The sequence below is a fragment of the Lonchura striata genome, chromosome 28 (assembly GCF_050655825.1).
Source record: "Lonchura striata isolate lonStrDom1 chromosome 28, ASM5065582v1, whole genome shotgun sequence".
Lineage (NCBI taxonomy): Eukaryota > Metazoa > Chordata > Aves > Passeriformes > Estrildidae > Lonchura > Lonchura striata.
In genome coordinates, this window is record NC_140730.1 from 4,615,424 (window position 1) to 4,634,832 (window position 19,409).

General features: G+C 40.5%; 1 protein-coding gene across 2 annotated transcripts; it reads right to left on the minus strand.

Moving 5' to 3' along the window:
• Positions 1-1,301: 1,301 nt before the first annotated feature.
• LOC110475767 (scaffold attachment factor B1) lies at positions 1,302-19,343 on the minus strand. 2 transcript variants are annotated; one of them, XM_021540138.4, is made up of 21 exons: positions 19,055-19,343; positions 17,811-17,898; positions 16,890-16,954; positions 16,598-16,804; positions 14,487-14,549; positions 13,892-13,919; positions 12,488-12,989; positions 12,008-12,057; positions 9,421-9,521; positions 7,631-7,780; positions 7,459-7,535; positions 6,425-6,564; positions 6,042-6,133; positions 5,580-5,686; positions 4,485-4,778; positions 4,099-4,236; positions 3,576-3,618; positions 2,626-2,747; positions 2,053-2,165; positions 1,918-1,969; positions 1,302-1,663 (listed from the first exon to the last, which is right to left on the minus strand). In XM_021540138.4, the coding sequence occupies exons 1-21, from the start codon at positions 19,241-19,243 to the stop codon at positions 1,534-1,536; spliced, it is 2,751 nt and encodes a 916-aa protein (XP_021395813.1). In that variant the 5' UTR covers positions 19,244-19,343; the 3' UTR covers positions 1,302-1,533. The 2 variants fall into 2 exon arrangements, with proteins under 2 accessions (XP_021395813.1, XP_085418600.1); XM_085562474.1 differs by lacking the exon at positions 19,055-19,343 and adding an exon at positions 18,632-18,966.
• Between the last annotated feature and the right edge of the window lie 66 nt (positions 19,344-19,409).

A 19,409-nucleotide genomic window follows, 5' to 3' on the forward strand; every position in this document is an offset into this window, starting at 1 on the left:
AGGATTTGGCTAAGATGCAAATGGCTTATGTTAATTCCTGAAGGATGGGTCCATCAGCAGCTCTTAAACCAGATGGTCCAGAGGAAGCTTCAAGCTCAGTAAACCTTGAGCTCTGTCCTGCAGGTGCCAGATGTTTCACTGCACCCCAGAACCCAAATAGCCTCTCTATTAATGCACCATTTCTTCTCTAACTTTCCAATGTCCACTGCTCTTGAAGGAGCACAACTTGGGTTCCAGGTCTACTCCCCCTTCTCACCAGGCCAAACCTCCCACCAGAGATCCTGACATTCATCTAGTCTTCCTCTCTCTGGCTTTACTACAAACCAAATGGAACCACTTTGGGCAAGGCACACCATGTACAAACAGAACACTGCACCTCTTCTATGCCAAGAACTTAAACTCTCCATGCTTTTCAGGATCTTCTGTACCACTTCTTTGCCCTTTGATGATTGCTCTCCAAAGCTTTGTCATTGTAATATGCTTTTTCCATCAATGAATGAAAAAATATCTTCAGGCAACTCATAAAAAACCTCCTTCTCATTAGAGAAGAATTTTTTTCCATCAGAGATGGAAAAGCCCAGTGACCCTACAAATGAAAGTAACAGGAGTTTTTTTCCTCTTGGCATCATAAAAGCCATTTTTAGGGTAAGGTTAAGATCATGTTGCTCCAGAGAATGTCTGCATGAAGACAAATTATAACTTGGCTATGACAAAGCAACAGATCACTTGCACCAATCTCAATCATGTCAAATCCTCAACACAAAATTATGCCAAAGCAGAGCCAGTGGCTGCTTCTAAGGAAATTATGGACTCCTAGGTAAAATTACTGGGCTATAAGACTGGTGGAATTTTGGACTACCCTGATTTATCAGAAGCTAAATAAAGTGATCCTGACAAGCACCTCTGTGCTGTCTCACAGAAGCTATGCTGCTAACACAGAATTTAACTCCTTTTTCAGACATTATGTGTCTGAAATGCTTTTCAGACATTATGTGCAATAGCACATGACACCAGATGAATTCTTCACCACTTGCTCTACAAGCTCCTGTGGCAATTTTGCAGTGGCAGGGCATTCCAGCTTTGGCAGCTGTGATCTGATGTTCTCTCATGGTGGCACATGGGCCATGGTTACATGGGTTGGTAACTGACAGCTGTGAAGAAAAACACAATATTTCACTGTTTCTGGGAGTGCAAAGGGACACCTGTAAGGCATTTTGACACTTCATCTTTGAAACGAAGTTACAGTTTAACACACAGCTGAAGAAATCTGTTTGACAGGGACTGCTGAAACAAAGCAAGTAACTGTAAACTGGCGTTTATTTATGGAAAATGGAATGCTTCATTAACAAACATTTTTAAATGGGATATGAACAACACCTTACAAAACAAATGAGTTCACATTGGATTGAGTGACATAATATGGCAGCAGCTTAAAAAAAATTACACTTACAGTAGCCCATAAGTTACAATTAATGGTAACCCTGGGTAACAGATTTGTTTCACTTGCCACCTTGCATTAAAAACCAAACACAATCAGTAGCGACGGTTGAAACGAGGATCGTTCGGTCTGTTTGCCCTTTCCTGGCCAGCAAATCCTTCTCCTTGCATTCCTCCTCCGTGCATGATCTGACTCTGATTGCCACCCTGCATGAAACTGCCACGCCTGGAAAGGGATTCAGACATTTTAGTATTCTCTCATGCTAGTACACTAAGGTTGCTAGAATGGGTGTTCTTTTTGTTTTCACTCTCCCATAAAATGTACTACATAAAAAACATGGGGATATTTAATTATTCCTTAACATTGAAGTAGCAAATTAGATAACTGATACTCCCATAAAATGTTTCATTGGCCAATTTAAATAGAAGAAATGTCCCTTAACAGGAAAACAAACACTTTGCTCCTTTTAAAGTTCTTACCCTGACATTCCTCCACGATGCATCACATGGCCAGGTCTGCCTCTACCGCCACCTAAAAAAGTTCAAATGGTCCCTTTATATCCACAGCAAGAGCTCTACTTCAAGGATAAATAAGGAGCTGTGCAAGAACCATACCTTGCCATCTCTCATGATCCCGTCCTATCATCCCTCCATCCACGCTGCTCTGCCAGGAACGGTCTTGGTGCCCTTCAAACTTCCGACTGTGATCTCCCCAGTCACGTCCATCCCTGTAAAGACAGGAAATTCCCATCATCTCACATGAGCCAGAGCACATGGAGTAGTTTTAATGTTTGACTCTAAGTCACAAACTTACTCAAATGTCTTACCAAGGCTCATGTGAATCTTACAATATTTATACTGCTATCTGTTAAGTAAAGTCTCAGAATTTTTCTGCTCAAACTGACTTACATGATGACTAAAGAAGATATTGAGGGAGAACCACTATCCTGAAAATGGCAAGCTTTGATAGGAATGTTAGTTAAAACGAATGGAAAGCATTATGACTTTAAGATGTGAAGTTATTAAAAAGATTAGGTGAGTGCCTGTTTTGATGCACAAGACATCAAATAATTTGTAGTCCATCCAACACACCTTTGGTGAAAGCTGGAAAAAAAAGAACATTTTCCAAAAACTCTGACATATGGAACCACTCTTTAGGTGCAGGAGAAGAGGTGTTTCAGTACTAACCGTGACTGTGGGGGGATCCCTCTGCTCTCACTCATCCTCCTGTCGGAGCCGTAGCTTCCCCAGCTCTCCCGCGAGTCCCGCGAGTGCCGGTCGGGGCCTCCGTGGCGCTCGTCTGGGTAATGCTGGAAGGCACAGAGCTCTTACACAGCTGCTCACTGCTTACACCTCCAATTGCTCCAGCTCACAACCATCTGGGAGGGAGGGAAGGGACCTCCTGACATCTGCTCAGGGTCACCCAGGTCCAGGCTGTCCCAGCTAGAGACTTCACAGGCTCTCCATGCAACCCGTTCCAGTGTTCCCAGTTACAGGGGATTTTAATCCTCTTCAGATGGAACTGTGTTCCAGTCTGTGCTCACTGACTCTTGGCTTTGCAATGGGCACCACTGAGTGGCATGTTGTTACATCTAATCTGCATCCTCCCTCCCATGAGTTATTCATGCACATTGGTAAGATCAGCCCAGGACTTTGCATTTACTGCTCTTGACCTTCAGGATATTTCCATCAGCCCAACTCTCCAAACCTCACAGTAAAGGCCACTGAGGACACTATGACCCATAAAATTCATCTGTCACTGTTTGAATGAGCCCTGAAGGTCTTTCCCCCAACCCTCAACCACAAACATCTCTACAGGTCAGCTGTTACTACCATATAACCTCACAAGAGTGATTTTGTACCTTTGCCTTTTCTATGCAATCTTTTGGAATACTGTATTTTGACACAACTCGCTTGCTTTGATTTCTATAAGAATAACTATATCTAACTTTTATAATAAACAAGTCTTTGAATTGAATTTCATCTTATTGAAGTAAACAAAACAATCTGATTATTCCAGTATTTTTGGGTAGATATAATGTAATTCTCAACTACTGAAATGTAATCTGACAGACACACTATAGAAAACCAGGTTGTAAGATGTAAAGATATTTCTGTAATGCTATAAAGCAACTCACTTGTCCATCCCGATCTCCCATAATTGTTCTGGATCCATCTCTCCTAGAAACAGACAATTAGAATCAGACTGTGATAGTAAAACATACAGCAGTCTATAAAAATCCATTTATTTAACAACACAGATGAAAAATCCTGCTCCCACATCATGCCATATTATCCACAAAAGGCATAAACACCTGGAACATATGGAAAACGTGCCACATTTTGTATTCCTGGGAAACACAGTTAGTCCTAACATCTAAACCAAAACGTTCTTGTTAAAATTCTAGGTACGTACAATATTATTGAGAATTTTTTCAGAATATTACGAATATGTGAAACAGCACTGCAAAAACACTCTGACCAAGCCTGCCAGAAGCTTTAACTCATGGCATAGTACAGATCTTTTCATGATTTTAGAAGAGAAATTCCACAGCCACTAGGTAGCACTTGAAAAATAAAATGCAAACTAAGCACAACTGTGACATGAAGTACATATTTTTGTCTTTTGTTCTCAGGCAGCAGTGGAGGTAAGACACCAACCTGTCTATTGAATGCTCCTGGTAACGCCCACGATCCCTGTGATCGAAGTCATGGAAGCGATCCTGGCGACTGAAGTCTGAGTGGTACCTGTCATTCATGGCCATTCGTTTTGCCTCTGGCCAGTACGGATCATCCCTCCTGAAAGAAAGAACAAACTCATTTCAGCCCAGATAACAAATGCCTTTTGATATTGTTTCTCCTTCCAAACCAAAAGAAGGAAAATTGAGTTCAAAAGGGTGTTGAAAAACCTGGGCTGTTAAACACGACCATCTCAGTGCAACCAACAACTGCTGAGAGCACGTGTATGACTTTTCCAGTCCAGGCACATGAGACAAAACATGGCAGTGCCATTTCCCACTGGCATCATCAGGATTTGGTGGCTTTACCTGCCATCTATGTCATAGGGTCTCCTCATGGCAGAGCGCCGCTCCTGTTCGTAGCGCAGCTGCTCGTGCTGGCGCCGCAGCTCCTCCCTCTCACGCTGGATCCGGTCCTGCTCCCTCCTCCTCTCGTGCTCGATGTGCATCCGTTCCCTTTCCAGCCTCTCCCTCTCCATCCGTTCCCGTTCCAGGCGCTGCCTTTCGATTTCCAGCCTTTCCCGAGCGATCTCCAGCCTCTCCCTCTCCTCCCGCTCGCGGATGGTCTGGAGGTGCTGCTGCCGCTCCCGGCGCTCGCGGGTGCTGTTTGAGCAGAGACAGAAGTTACACGTCTCATACTTCACCAAAGAAAGGAAGTTAAAAGAGTGTTAAAAATTAAAACCACAGTGGCTGCAAACTTGCATCATCCCCTTGAAATTAATACGTGTGGAGAAAACACACTCAGTGGACACAAATTTCTTTAGAGACTGTTCAAATGACTCTCCCAAAACCCATCCCCAGGGGAAAATACTTCGGTATGGTCAAGAGAATCTGAATCCAAATGCCCACAAATGCTTCTATAGGATCAGGAGAATCTGAATCCAAATGTCCACAGTTCATTTCTTATACTGAAATAAAGTATCTGTGAAGAATATTTTATTATATTTTCTGTCTTCAAAGAAAGGTAAGATGGTATGATGAATAATGACTCCAATAAAGCTCAGGAATTTAACTATGAGGGAGAAAACTTTTTCCTCCTCAATAAAAATAACAAAAACATTTTCCTCCTGTTCAATCTGACTACTTTTAGGTGAGGAATAGAAGTTTTGCAATGTGGGGAGAACATGGAATTTAGATCACAGTTCTAGCAAGGAATTTGATGGATGGCAGTTATCACCTTTAAACACTATGAAATCTATTAAATATATGAAAACAAAGAAATGGCCCCATCAAAAATAATTAAACACCTAAATTAAGTTCAACAGATACCCATAAAAATATTAAAAAAATTGCAAGTGGGGAGAAGAAACTGGAGGCCTTTTTCTACCTGTTTTATTTTACTGGAAATGAAAATTGTATCTGTTTTAGGGAAAAAAACCCAAACAATGTCAGTGCTGCTCTTACCGGCGCTGCTCTGCCTCCCTCATTTTCCTCTGTGCTTTGATTTTGTCAAAGGGGACAATCCCTTGTCTCTCTCTGCTCTCTGATTTGCGGTCCTGGCTTTTAACGCTCTGTATTTAAAAGAGAAACTTTAATTTATTAAAGGACAACCATCACAAGCAATACTCTGAGCTCTGTTTCCATTTGTACAGTTCACATCTCAAAGCTTGGTCGCTGTTTTTTTCCAAAAGCTGTTCTTTTTTACCATTACAGACACCATGTGTTAGTACAATAATACCTTGCCCTATTTGTTTGGCAGGATTTGAGTGCTGCACCAGCCAAATGAGAGGTATTTTATGAATTAAAACCATGTTATAGAAACTCTGACTGAACAAACTGGCAAGACAAGTGTGGGTTATATAGAGCCTGGCAGGATTCAGGATTTGTTTCTAAGGAAAATCTTTCCCATACAGAAGCATCACTTACTCTGTCCTTTGATGTAGTAGATGTTTTCACACTAATAACAGGTTCTCCTTTGGATTTATCCATGACTACTGTTCTCTCTGTTCCTTTACTTCCTAAATAAATCAGAAGTGGAAAGGAACAATCAAATTACATGACCTACACCATGCTCTCTAAAATGTTGAAATGGGCATTTAACCCTCTCTTCAAAATAAATTATTTCACTCCTTTCAATCCAGATACTTCTCTTAAGGATTGCACAATATTAAACATCTCCCCTTCCCCTTACTCATTTTGGATTTCCAACTAAGAATGTGAAACAATCCTAGAATCTTTGGAAAGAACTATCTACAATTAAATATTCCTACATCAACATATCTGTATAAAAAAACCAAAAACTAAATTACCTGATTTAATAGTTTTAGGCTGATCTGATGAACTAGACTTCTGGTCATCTTTATCTTTTTTTTCCTTTTCATCTTTATCTTCTGTCTTTTTAGGATCATCTTTTTGGTCAGATTTCTCATCCCTTTTAGCACCACCAGGTCTGTGGATAGATATTGATACAGATTAGACGAATACAGACTAAGAGAAAAAAAAAATTCAAGGGAAATGCCAACAACAAAGTAGAACTCTGATGTGATAACAATCATAGTAGGATTTCCAAATATTTCCTTCCACAACTTCCTGCACCATAAAACAAGATATTCAGATCATCCTGTGCAGTAGTCAACAAACTTGGCCAGGATTCAAGAGCTCAGCTGGAAGCATGAAGACAAATTCACACCCCCACATGCTTAATGCCCACAGTTTTTTAGACAACATGACAATAAAACATTTTTTGTCAGGCAACTGGGTGAAATAATAGCAAAAAACTCTCAGCAAGTAGCATTTAACAGAAGTTATGCCTCAAGAAGATTATTCAAGAAGGCAAAGTTCTCAGTGCTTGATTCACTCTCTTAACGCCTCTTTCAGCAATGCTGGAGAGCAAGAGCACAATGCTCAAGAGGAACATGATCTGGGAACAGATCTTGGACAACTCTGTTTTAACTGTTTGGGACCTGGAGGAAACCCTATTCCAATGAGACACAAGGAAATGAAGAAACAGTGACACAGATCAAAATTCTCACATGGTCTTTCCTACAGATTTAAGACGTGAAAGTCCCACAATCATTATTAAACCTTAAATATGGTTTAATTAAAAGGTGTGCTTGAAAATGCACCTTTCCAATGCCTACTTTAAGGCACACAATAGAAACATTTCAATTTAGGCACTGAACATCAACTAAAGTCTATCTTGTAGTAAAAGATGAAAAAAGTCCATGTCTCCTCTTTTTGAATGTTTGCCACAGAAATTCTTACTGCAACTTTACTTTTCCCTGACATCAACAGACTGAAGCACAACAAAACATCTTTGGTAGGAGAATTTTTAACACAGTACCTCTCACTGACTGTTTCTCTCTTTGCTTCAGTCTCTTTTTTTTCACTTGTCTTCTTCCCAGCAGGTTCATTTTTTGCCTGAAATTTATTTTGCACATCATCAGCTGAGAATGTGGCCTCGATCATTTGCACAATCTGGTGGGAACTCAGCATCTCTGAGGCCCAGTACTCACTTTTTCTACAGAAATGATCTTGCCATGCAGCTCTGTCTTGTGCAGGTGGGTGATGCACTTGGTGGCCTCCTCGGCTGTGGACATGGTGACAAAGCCGTAGCAGCGAGCGCCGGGACTGCGAGCGTTGGTCACCACCTTGGCCCCCACCACCTTCCCAAAAAAACCTGGAATTACTCTCCCTGTGACAAGTCCCCATGCTTAAACAGCACCAAGCACAAGCTCCACTTCTGTTGTTTTTAATTCCTGGCCACTACCAGGTAGGAAAGTTCAGGTTTTGAGAGATTAACAAATACAGAGGGAGCGTTGCTTGGAGCCAACCATGCTTCTGTTATCTGTGGAATGCTACAAAAGCTGAATCAAGAGGTGGGAGCTAAAGATTGAATTATTTTCCAAAGAAAGAGCCCCCACGTGACAATAAAGCTTTTTTAAAAGGCATCTAACTTTACATCAACATTGTTTTCCTTTAGTATGAAATAGTAAAAATCAACACAAATTTTTAAGCAAATTTCCACATTAATGCTCAGCTGCTAAGTGCTACCTTCCTTCAAAAAAATGTTTTTATGTTACTGCTGAGGCAGATCAACAATGTTATCTGCAATCTTTAAGAAACATGAAGTTTCCCCAAAAACTAGCTTGAAAATGTCACAAAAATGGTGTTTATATATGCTCAGATATTCAGTACAGTTCACTTTGTAAAACAGAAATCAATCATATTTCAGGAGAGATGTTTTAAAGTACAGCTGAATAAATAACCTACTTCTGAGCATTTGTTTTATTGCACAAGCACATCTACTTCCACGAAGCTCTGCCCCTGAAGAAAATAACAACATTTTATTTAAATTACTCAATGGTACCATGGCATCTATCTAGAACCAAATGCTAGGTTGGCTGTTGTTTAGCTTTTAATTACATTTAAATTTTTGTGGCACATCTCCATGATCAACATTTTAGGTTACCAGATGGAATTCAAAGCTAATCGATTTAAGTATTGCATTGCAAGGAGCATTAAAAAGGTTTTACCAGTCCCATGACTTTCAAACTCCAAGCTATGCTACAATCAATCAATTTTTGTACCTATTTGTAAAGTTGTATTTAAGTTCCAGAGTATTTTCATCAGTAAAACATCCAATGGTTGATTGTCAGCACATACAATTTGCTTTTACTACAGTCTGCTGGTAGTTACCTGTTAATAGGCTTCAAAGGTCTGACAAAAATCCTTACTGATGGCTCTGGCATCAACCTTTTATTGTACTTTTAATTTTCCAGCTGACAGGGAGATTTGACATTTTCACTGTCCTTGACAGCAACTGCAAGACCAAAAAACACCTACCCATATCCCAAACTACCCAAACAAGTGTTTTTCAAAGGAACTGCCAACTCTTGATAAATTAAAATTTAAGTTACTAAGGCAATTCCTAAGATATTCCATAGTAATTCTCAACATTTACTGCATATTTTACTTAGTCCTAAAGAAATCTTTAATAAGCTTTAAATTCAGTTGACTGAATTTTCAGCAGGTGAAAATACCATACTGCAGCACAGAAGTGTGTGTATACAGTTACTGAGTATTTCAAACAAAGAATCACAAATGGAATTTCGTATTTATTTTTATATATTTTGAGCAACAGAATAAAAACTCCCAGTCATTCAGTGTGTACTTCAGTGATTTTTCCTTGATATCCCACAATATTTTTGATCATTAGATTCCTTTCATGGGTACTTCCAGTGATGAGAGTTTAAAAAGTCTTATTAACACAGTTTCAAACAAACCAACAGAAATAACCCCTTACCTTCCCATATTTGCTAAACAGATTCTTCAGATCTGTAGCTCTGGTGGTGGAAGCCAATCCACTCACCCAAAAGTTTCTACCAGAACTGCTAGCACTGCGACCTAGTTGGGAAAACAAACAGACAAAACCAAAACATACCCCAAATCCTAATTATTTGGATTAATTACTTGAATAGTTATGTGAATTAAAACAGAGCAGGAACAAAAATTGTTAATTTTTTTAAATCACAAAGCAAGTGAAATGTAGTGTGTGATATTCTCCTCCCATGATTTGCTCTGCTGAAGGTAAGGAGCAGTACAAGTCCAAAAATTTGAGTGGAACTGAGTTTTAATACAGAAGTATTTTATACCATTCTTCAAGAAAGCAACTAGATTAGGGCACATCTGAATTAACAGAGGCTCTTCAAAACATGCCAGGATGGATCCCAGTAACTTAAAGAAGACAGAAGAGTTGTGGGAACTGTGTCTGCACCCCACATGTACTCATGTCTTGCCTTTTTATCTTAACTCCAAGGGAATGTTAATGGGATGCAGAATTCCTCTCAAGGAAAGCCATTCACCAGCAAGAAACAAAGGAAATTTATGTTTCTGCCCACACAGATCCACAGTTGGGATTCAGAGTCTGACCTCAGCTGCAGGAGTTAGGACTGATAACTTCAGTCACTAATATAAGTAACTGAGAACACAGTTAATATTAAATTTATATTAACATTAATTTTATATTTATTAATTAATATCTACACAGATTTCCTAGGGAAGGGTGCAGTGATTTGTATCTCTTACAAAAACACCCAAAAAGAGATTATTTTTTCTTTGTATAAAGGTGAGTACACATGTGCCATCATTTATTTCAGAAGTGCATGGACAAAGGTATGCATTGTCCTGGTGTTTTAAAAAACTGAGCCAAAGACTTTATTGCTTTCACTCCACACATCTCTACAATTTAAAAATTACTGTCTGCAGTTACTCTGGCACCAGAATCCTGGAGAAAGAAGAAAGTGCTCATTTTTCTCTTTTCTGCTATTTTACCAACGAGTTTTTTAAGATTTTTAGAATTATGTTGATGTCCTTTTTAATTAAGGATTGATCAGTCTTAATGTCAGGTTTTGTCCTCCCACAAGACTTTGAAAAGTGCTCCTGCAATGGTTCTGCACTTTTAATACAACAAAATCCTGGGACTTGAAAATATTTAACTTTGAACCAAGAACAATGCAGGTATTGGGAGCCAATCATCAACACTGGAGAAATCTTTCAGATGTGCATCCATCGACAGCCAAACCCCACCAGGGTGAGCTCATAAATTTATTTTTCTGCACTCTTGTTGACACAGTTTTCAGAATTATAGCATGGAATACGGGAAACTCTTAATCCTAAATAAAACCCTTTCATACAAGAGGGCAAATAGCAATGTATGAGTCAGAACTGACTTGTATATACTATTTTAGGCTCCTTCTGGCTCAGTCACTTTGCTCTGCATGCAGAGAATGTTACACAGCCAAGCAGCTGCCTCTCACCACTGCTCTTCACTAAGCCAGAACATGGATAAAACAAATATTATGGAATACAGCACATCCATCAGAGGGAGGGATGCAGGAGCAAGGTGGTTTCAGACACCCAAGTTCCTGAAGGCTGCTATGAAGGCAAACTCAAGGAAGAGTTTTTTCAGTCCACAAAAAAAATACACTCAAGTCCTTATGTAAAGGACAGCATGCAGAGAAAACTCCTTCAAATATTCTGAATTAAGAGAACTCGAGATTATAAACTGGAAGCAAGAGGTAAACTGACCCTAACAGGGGAGGTCCAGCAGCTTGTGCAAATCCAGGATCTTGGAAAAAGCAGCTGACAGGGAGGTGAGTCTGGGTTGTAAAAACCAATTAAAACCAATCCAATTCCTCCTGTCCAGCTGGCAGTCAGACCTCATAAAGAACTCCTTGATTTTTATAGGAATTGCTGGAACTTCCACACTTGAAAGTGCAGAAGTACCTGCCAGCAGCATGTAAGAGAACAGAGAGGTGGGGTGAGCTGCAAAGACTCAGCTGCCTGGTGTATTAAAAGCAAGAAGTACAAAGGCATCTGACACTGATCAAAGTAGTTTTTTCTTGTTTATGATGTATATTTGCACCATGGATAGAATCTGTGTGGACAAAGATTTAATAAAATCATTATCATTTCAAGACAATATTAAGGTGTAATATTTTTGGCATTTAAATATGTGGATACTGGATCCCAAATTACTTCAGCAAAACAGAAGATGGGAAGGAGAATTCCAAGTGTATAGCAAAGCAAACACAATTGGAAAAAGGTTCCTAACAGCTGTTAGTGGGCATCTCCAGTGCCAAAAAACCCATAATTGTAATGTATTAACATTGACCTTTAAAAATCAAGATACAAACACAACAGTGCAATGCACATGTCCTGAAAAAATGTGTAAAAGGAAAATTATTTTGACATTAATAAGAAAATGTAGAAAGAGGTGAATTTATGCTATTTAACAACTGCATAGATTGCAATAAATTTTTACTGAAATAACCCATCCAAGAAAAACAACTATCCAAGCAATCATTGAAGTTTTACGTCTCAAAACATACCTTTCTCATCTTTTGAGATTATCTTTGTATCTCTGTCCTCCTCAACAGGGCTAAAGACAAAACACCACATTATTCAAGTCAGAAAGAAAAGTGACTAAATATAAACTATGAAAAAAGCTAAAATTAAATACCTACCAGAAAATATGTTGCAAACGAAAACACACCTTTGTATACTGGATTTAAGAAATCTGACAAGAAATAACGAAGTCAGATTCTTAAACAGACTTACATTAAGAAGATGATTATAAATAAGAGTAATTTGGGGAAAACAACCTTTGAAGGTTGATGAAGGAAAGAAATCAAACCCACTGCGTTTAAAAAAAATAAAAATATCTGCACATGGAGAAATAAAAGAGACCTTTAGGAATAGGCTACAATTTCATCAGTCTCGGAGGCCAATTGAAGGAAACAGCTTATTCGCATCACTTAAGGACCAATGATAAAAGATAGCATCTGGTCTAGAACGGAGAAAAAACAAACCTCTTTTTCTGATCACCGCCCTCACTGGCTGAGGACTCTTTAGTGGCAGGGGAAGATTCCTCAGAATTAGCTTTGTCTTCTGCTCTCTTGCCATCTTCTTTGCTATCTCTGGCTTCGGCACCTGCGCCTTTCTCCGCTGCCTCCCCACTAGAGGCTTCCAGGCCTTGGGAGCGTTTGCTACTCTGATCGCTTAGGGTCTCTACCACTACACCTTCAGAGTCCGGGGCCTCTTCCTCGGGGCTCTGTTCACTTGTCTCCCCTTTTGCTACCACTAAACGCTTTGCTTCCTTCCTTGCCAAAGCTTGGGCCGATTTGCTGTCCAAAGCTAAAGCATCTTCCTCCAGCTGAGCGGCAGCGAGAGCGTCCTCTTCCTCAGCCAGCCTCTTGCCTGGCCCCGCGTTACTGGCTTCCTGCGCACGCGGCCGCTCCGCTTCGGGAGGTTCTTCGTTAAGTAGCTCAGATTTACAAGTTTCCCCCAAAATGTCGAGTATTTTCTCATTTTCTACGGATTTAACAGGAATAGAATGGCACAAGATTTAATCACCAGGGAAATACAGCAATCACAATTGTGGAACTGGCATGGCTGCCACACTAACACCAAGAGAACTGCTAAGCTACACAGAGATTGGAAAACCCTAGTGTACACAGTGTTGTTACACCTACCACGCTAACTGCTCTCTCACACCCTGCCAAATCAGCCCTAGCACCTCAACAGCCAAGAAAAATGCCCCCACAGATTTAACAAAAAACTTCGGGCTCAGCCTTCATATTCTTCAGCAAATCGTTCAGCTCTGTTTCTTCTCTAGTTAGCTTCCAGAGTCCGAGATGCTTAACTGAACGTATCAAGGCACTGAGAGTTCAATTTTTAAATTTCTGTGAAATTCTTTTAGCAGAGACAGTCCAACATGAGAACTGGGCATCTTCTGATGGTGCATGAGTGTGTTTGCAGTCCAGAAAGGGAAAAGTATCTGTATGAAATTTCCATGAAGAAACTCTCTTCTTTCTTCTGTATCCAGTAACTAATCTTTACATTTTAATGCCCTATAATATCTTTTTACTGCTTTCACTGCTGTCTACTTAGTAACAGAGTTAAGGTGTGTGCAATATCACAAGATCTGTTTACAAGTAGAATATTTAGCTTTTAAAACTGTGATTAAACTTCTCTAAATCCACTTATGTAGTTTAACAGGTTTTTAAACCATTTCATTTCACTGGAAGTATTTCAAGCATCACTTCACAGATCTGGGGATATGATTGGGTTTCCAATCTCTATGACCCTGCATGATCTGGATTGTCCATTATAAAAATAATGCAAATTATGTTTGTTTGCTTGGGTTTTTTAATAGTTAATGGTTTAAAAAGTATTAGTTGAAAAGACAGGAATATGTTTTTCTTTAACAGTACCTGGCTCCAAGTGAAGCTTCTCCATTTTCTGTTTAGAGAAAAAAGACCACAGAAAGACCATTTTATAAAATGTATTGTCTAACACAGAATAATAACAACTCCCTACTCAATCCCAAAATTGAAAACGAAACAAATTCATCTACTACATTTAGCTCTTTTTTTCACCATCCACTGGAAACAAGTATTTTATATAAATACCTTTTCTGGCACATTAAAGCTGAATCAAAATATCAGCCATAACTCCATTCTCCCCAACAACTCTGAATTACAAAGAGACCAATAAAGTATGTTTGTGTGTATCACCACACCAACTACAGAGTAAAAAACAAACCCAGCTACTACTTCATAGAGTTGTGGGAGAGAGAAGAAATCAGCAGTACAAGACCCTTTTTATCTGCCATAAAGTGAAGGAAAGTTTGAGAACAATAGGGAAAAACCACAGGGCACCCTCAATTCAAACACTGTGCCAAGCAAGGTCTTGGATTCTGTTACAATTTCATGTTATGGTCACATTTTCTTTTTTGCAGCATGAGAACTCTGTAAATATTAATATTACAACATATAGCTAAGAAATAGAGCTACATTTTCAGTTTACCTTCATTTCAATTAAATCAGAAGAGGAGGCTTCTAAATTGTTTTCAATTTCATCATAATCTTCCTAAAAGAATAAGAAAGGAATGAAAGTATTTCTTACCCAAAGTAGCTTATGGAGAATATACCTGTATTTAATTCTCCCTTTCAAGAAAAACAAATATTTTTAAGTTTTTGACAGATCTCAACTGCTATTTCAGAGTGCAACCCAGAAATGAGGAGCAACGTGTAAACATACCTGATACTTAAATATCTTTCTCCAACCACTTTTAATTTTAATTTCAACAGGACGTTGTCTATTTCAAATTTATTCTTAAGTCTTATGTCACATTTCTGTGGTTACTGAACATGTTTTTTCACTTTCCCTTTTAACTTTTTAACTTTAGTTTCTAAATGAAAAAAACAAGTTAGAAATGAAGCTGATGTACATTTATTTTCTCAAACTGAAAACATACCCCAAAAATCTTTTTTCTTTGAAGAGCTGAGGGTAAGATGCAACCAAAACTCATCCATTACATGAAGTTAATTTACAGAACACCACAAAATTGCCTGTCAGGTGAAGGGGATGCTGTTGCCACAACTGTGTGTTCAGTCCCATGAAAGGAGAGATTCTCTCCAAGTCTTTGTGTTTGTTTGGTCTGTTGGGGTGCAGACAGCACAGCCAGGCTCTCTTGAAATCCCTGCAAGAGTGGGGACTCAGTGGTAAATTGCAGCTTGTAAGCCACTGAGCAGCTGTCAGCCAAAGGAAAAGAAAGATTTCTTGTTGTTGAACCAGCAGAATGCACAGCTGTGCCAAGGGTCACCTCAGATGTCACCCACCTGCAAGGCATGACCACCCCCACTGAACAGGACGTAAAACCAGAGTCACACAAGCTCGACCTAAATGTAAAAATAGTATAAAAGTAAGTTAGAAGTGGGGAGAAGTTTGGGAAGGCTCCACTGCAACAATCTGAAGCTGTCTTTTCCCTTTTAGGGATGTCTGGTGGGTAAGAACTGTACTAGAAGTGTGATGAGTGATGAACTCCAGGCAGCTTCTGTTAGGAATTAAAGCTGGTTAATATGGTGAGGTTTTTTTGCAGACAGATACCACCAGCAATCCTGGAACCTTAATCTCCTGTAATTTTCTATTATATTACTGCTGTTATTCCAGAATGGGTTCAGTGTGAGTCCTTCAAGGGCACCACCAGTGCCTGCAGTGAGTAACACTCTGCTGAGGACAGCTGGGACAGGGGTCACTGATTGTGTGACCCTCCCCAGGGCACTGGAACAACTCTCTGATCCCCTGATCCAGGGAACTGCCCAGGGAAGGGTCCCCAGAACAGGATGCTGCCACTTTGTGGGCACAAGGGTCTTTCCTTTCCTGTAGCTGACAGACCAATCAAACACAAAGGCTTTGAGAAAATCTCCCTTTTCAGGTGACAGAAGGTAAATGATAAGAAGTTGAAGCAGATATGCAGATGCCAAAGAAAGAATATATTCTGTTTAATGAGTGAGCAACCTAAAATAAATTAATAAAACAAACCCACAAGGACCCAAGAAGGATAATATTTGGTGAGTGAATGTGACACATGGATCCCTGTGCTGTCTGCAAATGACATTGCAAGCTGCTCTCAAAACCAAGTCAAAACAGAGCAACACAGGAAGTTCTTTTATCAATCTCTATGAGAAAACAGAGAAACACAGCTTCCTCAAACCAGAGCATTATTTCTGCAGATAAGATATCCAAATTACCTGAGTTGAAAATTTTTTTTTCTCTCTCCCCATATATATAAATACCTGGATGGCTGGGTGTATGCATACATACACTTTAACACATATAACATACAGACAGGAAGAGGAAATACAGAAATTAATACAGCATTTTCAATTCCAGGCTCCTTTCACAGCAAGCAAAGATGATACTGCAGGGTAAGGAAGATGGTGACTCACCTACTGTGAGAACATTTCAAACCTCAAAAATATTTACCATTTATAAGAGTAGGACATGAGAGTTGTGAATGGAAAATAGAAATCAGATCACATTCATGTCCTATATTCTACTGAAATACCTTCTTCAGGTGCCCGTATCTCTATCAAATATCTTCTGAAAAATTACAAAGTCCTCTACTCACTCACCTCATTTTCTGTTAGCTGATCAGGAAGCTCTTTCATTTCTGCTTCAACATTATCTTTATTATCAGACAGAGAATCAAGGATATTGTCAGGACTGTAATCTTCTCCACAGTCTACAGCACTGCTGTTATCTATTTCAGCTTCATCTAATACACTAATATCCATCATGTCAATATCCTGCAAGGTATCCAGATTTGCTTCAATATCCTCCTACAGAGAGAAAAAGGGAAAATGTGTATTTATTGCAGGTTACATGATACACATTCTTAGGAACTACAATCATGATTTCACTTACCTGCCCATCTCTAGAGTTTTCCTCTAGACCATTGTCTTCCACACCTTCTTCTTCTGGCTTTCTTCCTAAAATCAGTATCATTGCAGTGAGATGTAGCATTACATTTTGTAAAATGTTTAAGCTTTGGTGAATTATCTGTTACAACAAATAATTCTGAAGAGGCTGATTAAAAGCAAACACCAGGAGCATGAACTGCCAGCAACACAGTGGTTTTTTTAATGCTACAGTATTTTTCTAAAGCTACAGTCTCAGTCCACAGCACTTCAATACCTAAAAAGACACAACAGCCTTTGGGTAATCCATTTAAAAGTAACACCTTAAGATTGTTATGAAAACACCTCCCTTAATTAAAAGGATTTAAGAATTAGTGTTCACTTTCAAGATTATGCACATACAAATCACATTTATGCATATCTGTCACTCCCAAACTTGTACTGCTATTCAAAGATAACAGCTCTTTTTCTATTTTTAGCCACCCTGTCTTAAAAGAAGCAGCTCAATAATTTGTTTTAAGAACTAGTTATCAGCAACTCAAGTAAGTCACATGTAAAATACCATGTACAACATTTAATATTTTGAAGCAACATAAGTTAAATGTAATAGTTTACATATAACTGAAATATAATTATAGAGGTTTTCCATGGAGTTTATGCTACAGCTGCTTGCTCTGTACCTGATACAATTCTACTCATGGTCACGCCTGCAATTTACAGTTTCATCTTTGAGTTTCAAGATATACTAATGGAACACAGGTTTAAAGTTGTTATTGCTCATTAATGCAATAAAAAATAAAAAAAAATAATAAAAAAAAAAGTTTTACTATTTTCCACAAGGTAAAAACCAACTTTTTAAAATTAAACTAACTCAACAGGAGAAAACAAGTTTGTATGCCAAGTTTTAGCATGTGTCCAGACACTGTACCTTTGCTAGCTCTTTTTGGCATTCTCTTTGTGGTCAGCTCTGAGGCCACGGGAATTTCATCAGGATCTCCTCCTTCCTCCTCAATGGCCTGTTGGAGACAGCAAGATGATATCCACTTTATTATTTGCTGGTGTACATTTGTACTGACTTTGGATGGGGCAGCTAATTCTCTTCACAGCAGCTGTGGTTAGAGTTTGTGCTGAGAACAGTGTTGATAACACAGTTATGTGGTGCTTGGCTGTCTGCTAGAGTTTAACCACAACTGCATTTTTAAGGATTTTTCAGAAACATTGGTGTCTCTCCCTAGCTCAGGTCATACAGCCAGGCAGCAGTACCACCTGTCAGAAATACTGAATAATGGGGTGCAACACATCCCCACAAGCAAATCAAGATACAGATGGGGAGCAAAGCTCCCTGCTCTGCAGATAAACACATTAACAGTATAAAACCGGGAGAGACTCTTACAGCAACTCATGTGCATGAGTTTTTTCTCGATGTGCAGGCCTGTTAGAACCCACAAAAGGGCCAAGGCTGACCGTGCTGTTCTGGCCTCATGGAATACATTCCAGAAAGGTCAGAGAGATGCAGTCGGGTCAAGTGTGGTAGTGCCAAGCATTAGGGCAGAAACTTATGTGCAGAAAGTTCCACCTCAATAGGAGGATAAAATTCTTTACAGTGCAAGTAAGCATGCATTGGAATAGATTGCCCAGGGAGGGTGTGGAGTCTCTCACTGGACATATTCAGACAAAATCCTGTACCATGGGTTCTAGGACAAAACCCTGCTGGAGCAGATGCCCCGCTGCGATCCCTTCCAAGCTTACCCATTCTGCGAACGGCACGGAGAAGCACGACAACAGGTACGGGGAAGAGGCACGTATGTGCACATCGGGGGAACGGGAGAGCAACCCGGGGAAGGACGCGCGGACGCCGGGGTCAGGCAGTGCCGGGACGGCCGAGCCCATCTCACATTGCATCCAGCGCAACCCGAGCCGCGCTCGGCGGAACGGGCGCCACACCACAGAGCGGTGCCGTGAAACAGCGCAAAGGCAAGGGAGCAAAGGGGACGCGCTGGTGCCCAACAACACCCCGCGGCAGCAACAGCGGAGCCCCGCTCCCCTCAGGGCCCCGGACCCGCTCTCCCCTCAGGGACCCGGGCCCGGCCCCAGCGCGCAGGCGCCGAGAGCGCCACAGACAAAGGACCCGGATGGCCGCGCGCCGCTCCCCCCCCCTCGCTTCGCCCTCACCTTCCTCAGCCGCTCCATGAGGACGCTCTTGTTGCCGCCGCTGTCCAGGTTACGCCGCTTGAGCTCAGCCCGCAGGTCGATGACTCGCAGCTCACTCAGCCGCCGGGTTTCAGGCTCCGAACCAAAAGCCGCGGCCCCACCAAGGGATGTGAAATCCCCCAGTCCGGCCGCTGATTGACTCTCCGCCATCAAGGCCCCTTCGATATTTGGCCTCGAGCCCGAACGCGCAGGAGAACACGGCACAACCCAGCAGCGAACCTGGCGATCACGGCACAAAATGGTGGGGAGCGAGAGGCGCTGAGGGGAGGGGGAACAAAGCGCGCTGTGCGCATGCGCGGGCGGGACCGAGCGGGCG

Excerpts from the sequence above, each read along its gene's own strand:
- LOC110475767 (XM_021540138.4), bottom strand. The coding sequence starts at position 19,243 with ATGGCGGAGAGTCAATCAGCGGCCGGACTGGGGGATTTCACATCCCTT. Across the intron at positions 7,536-7,630 it reads AGATCATTTCTGTAGAAAAA|GCAAAAAATGAACCTGCTGG; the intron begins GTGAGTACTGGG and ends AATAAATTTCAG. Across the intron at positions 2,166-2,625 it reads GGGATCCCCCCACAGTCACG|GGATGGACGTGACTGGGGAG; the intron begins GTTAGTACTGAA and ends CTGTCTTTACAG.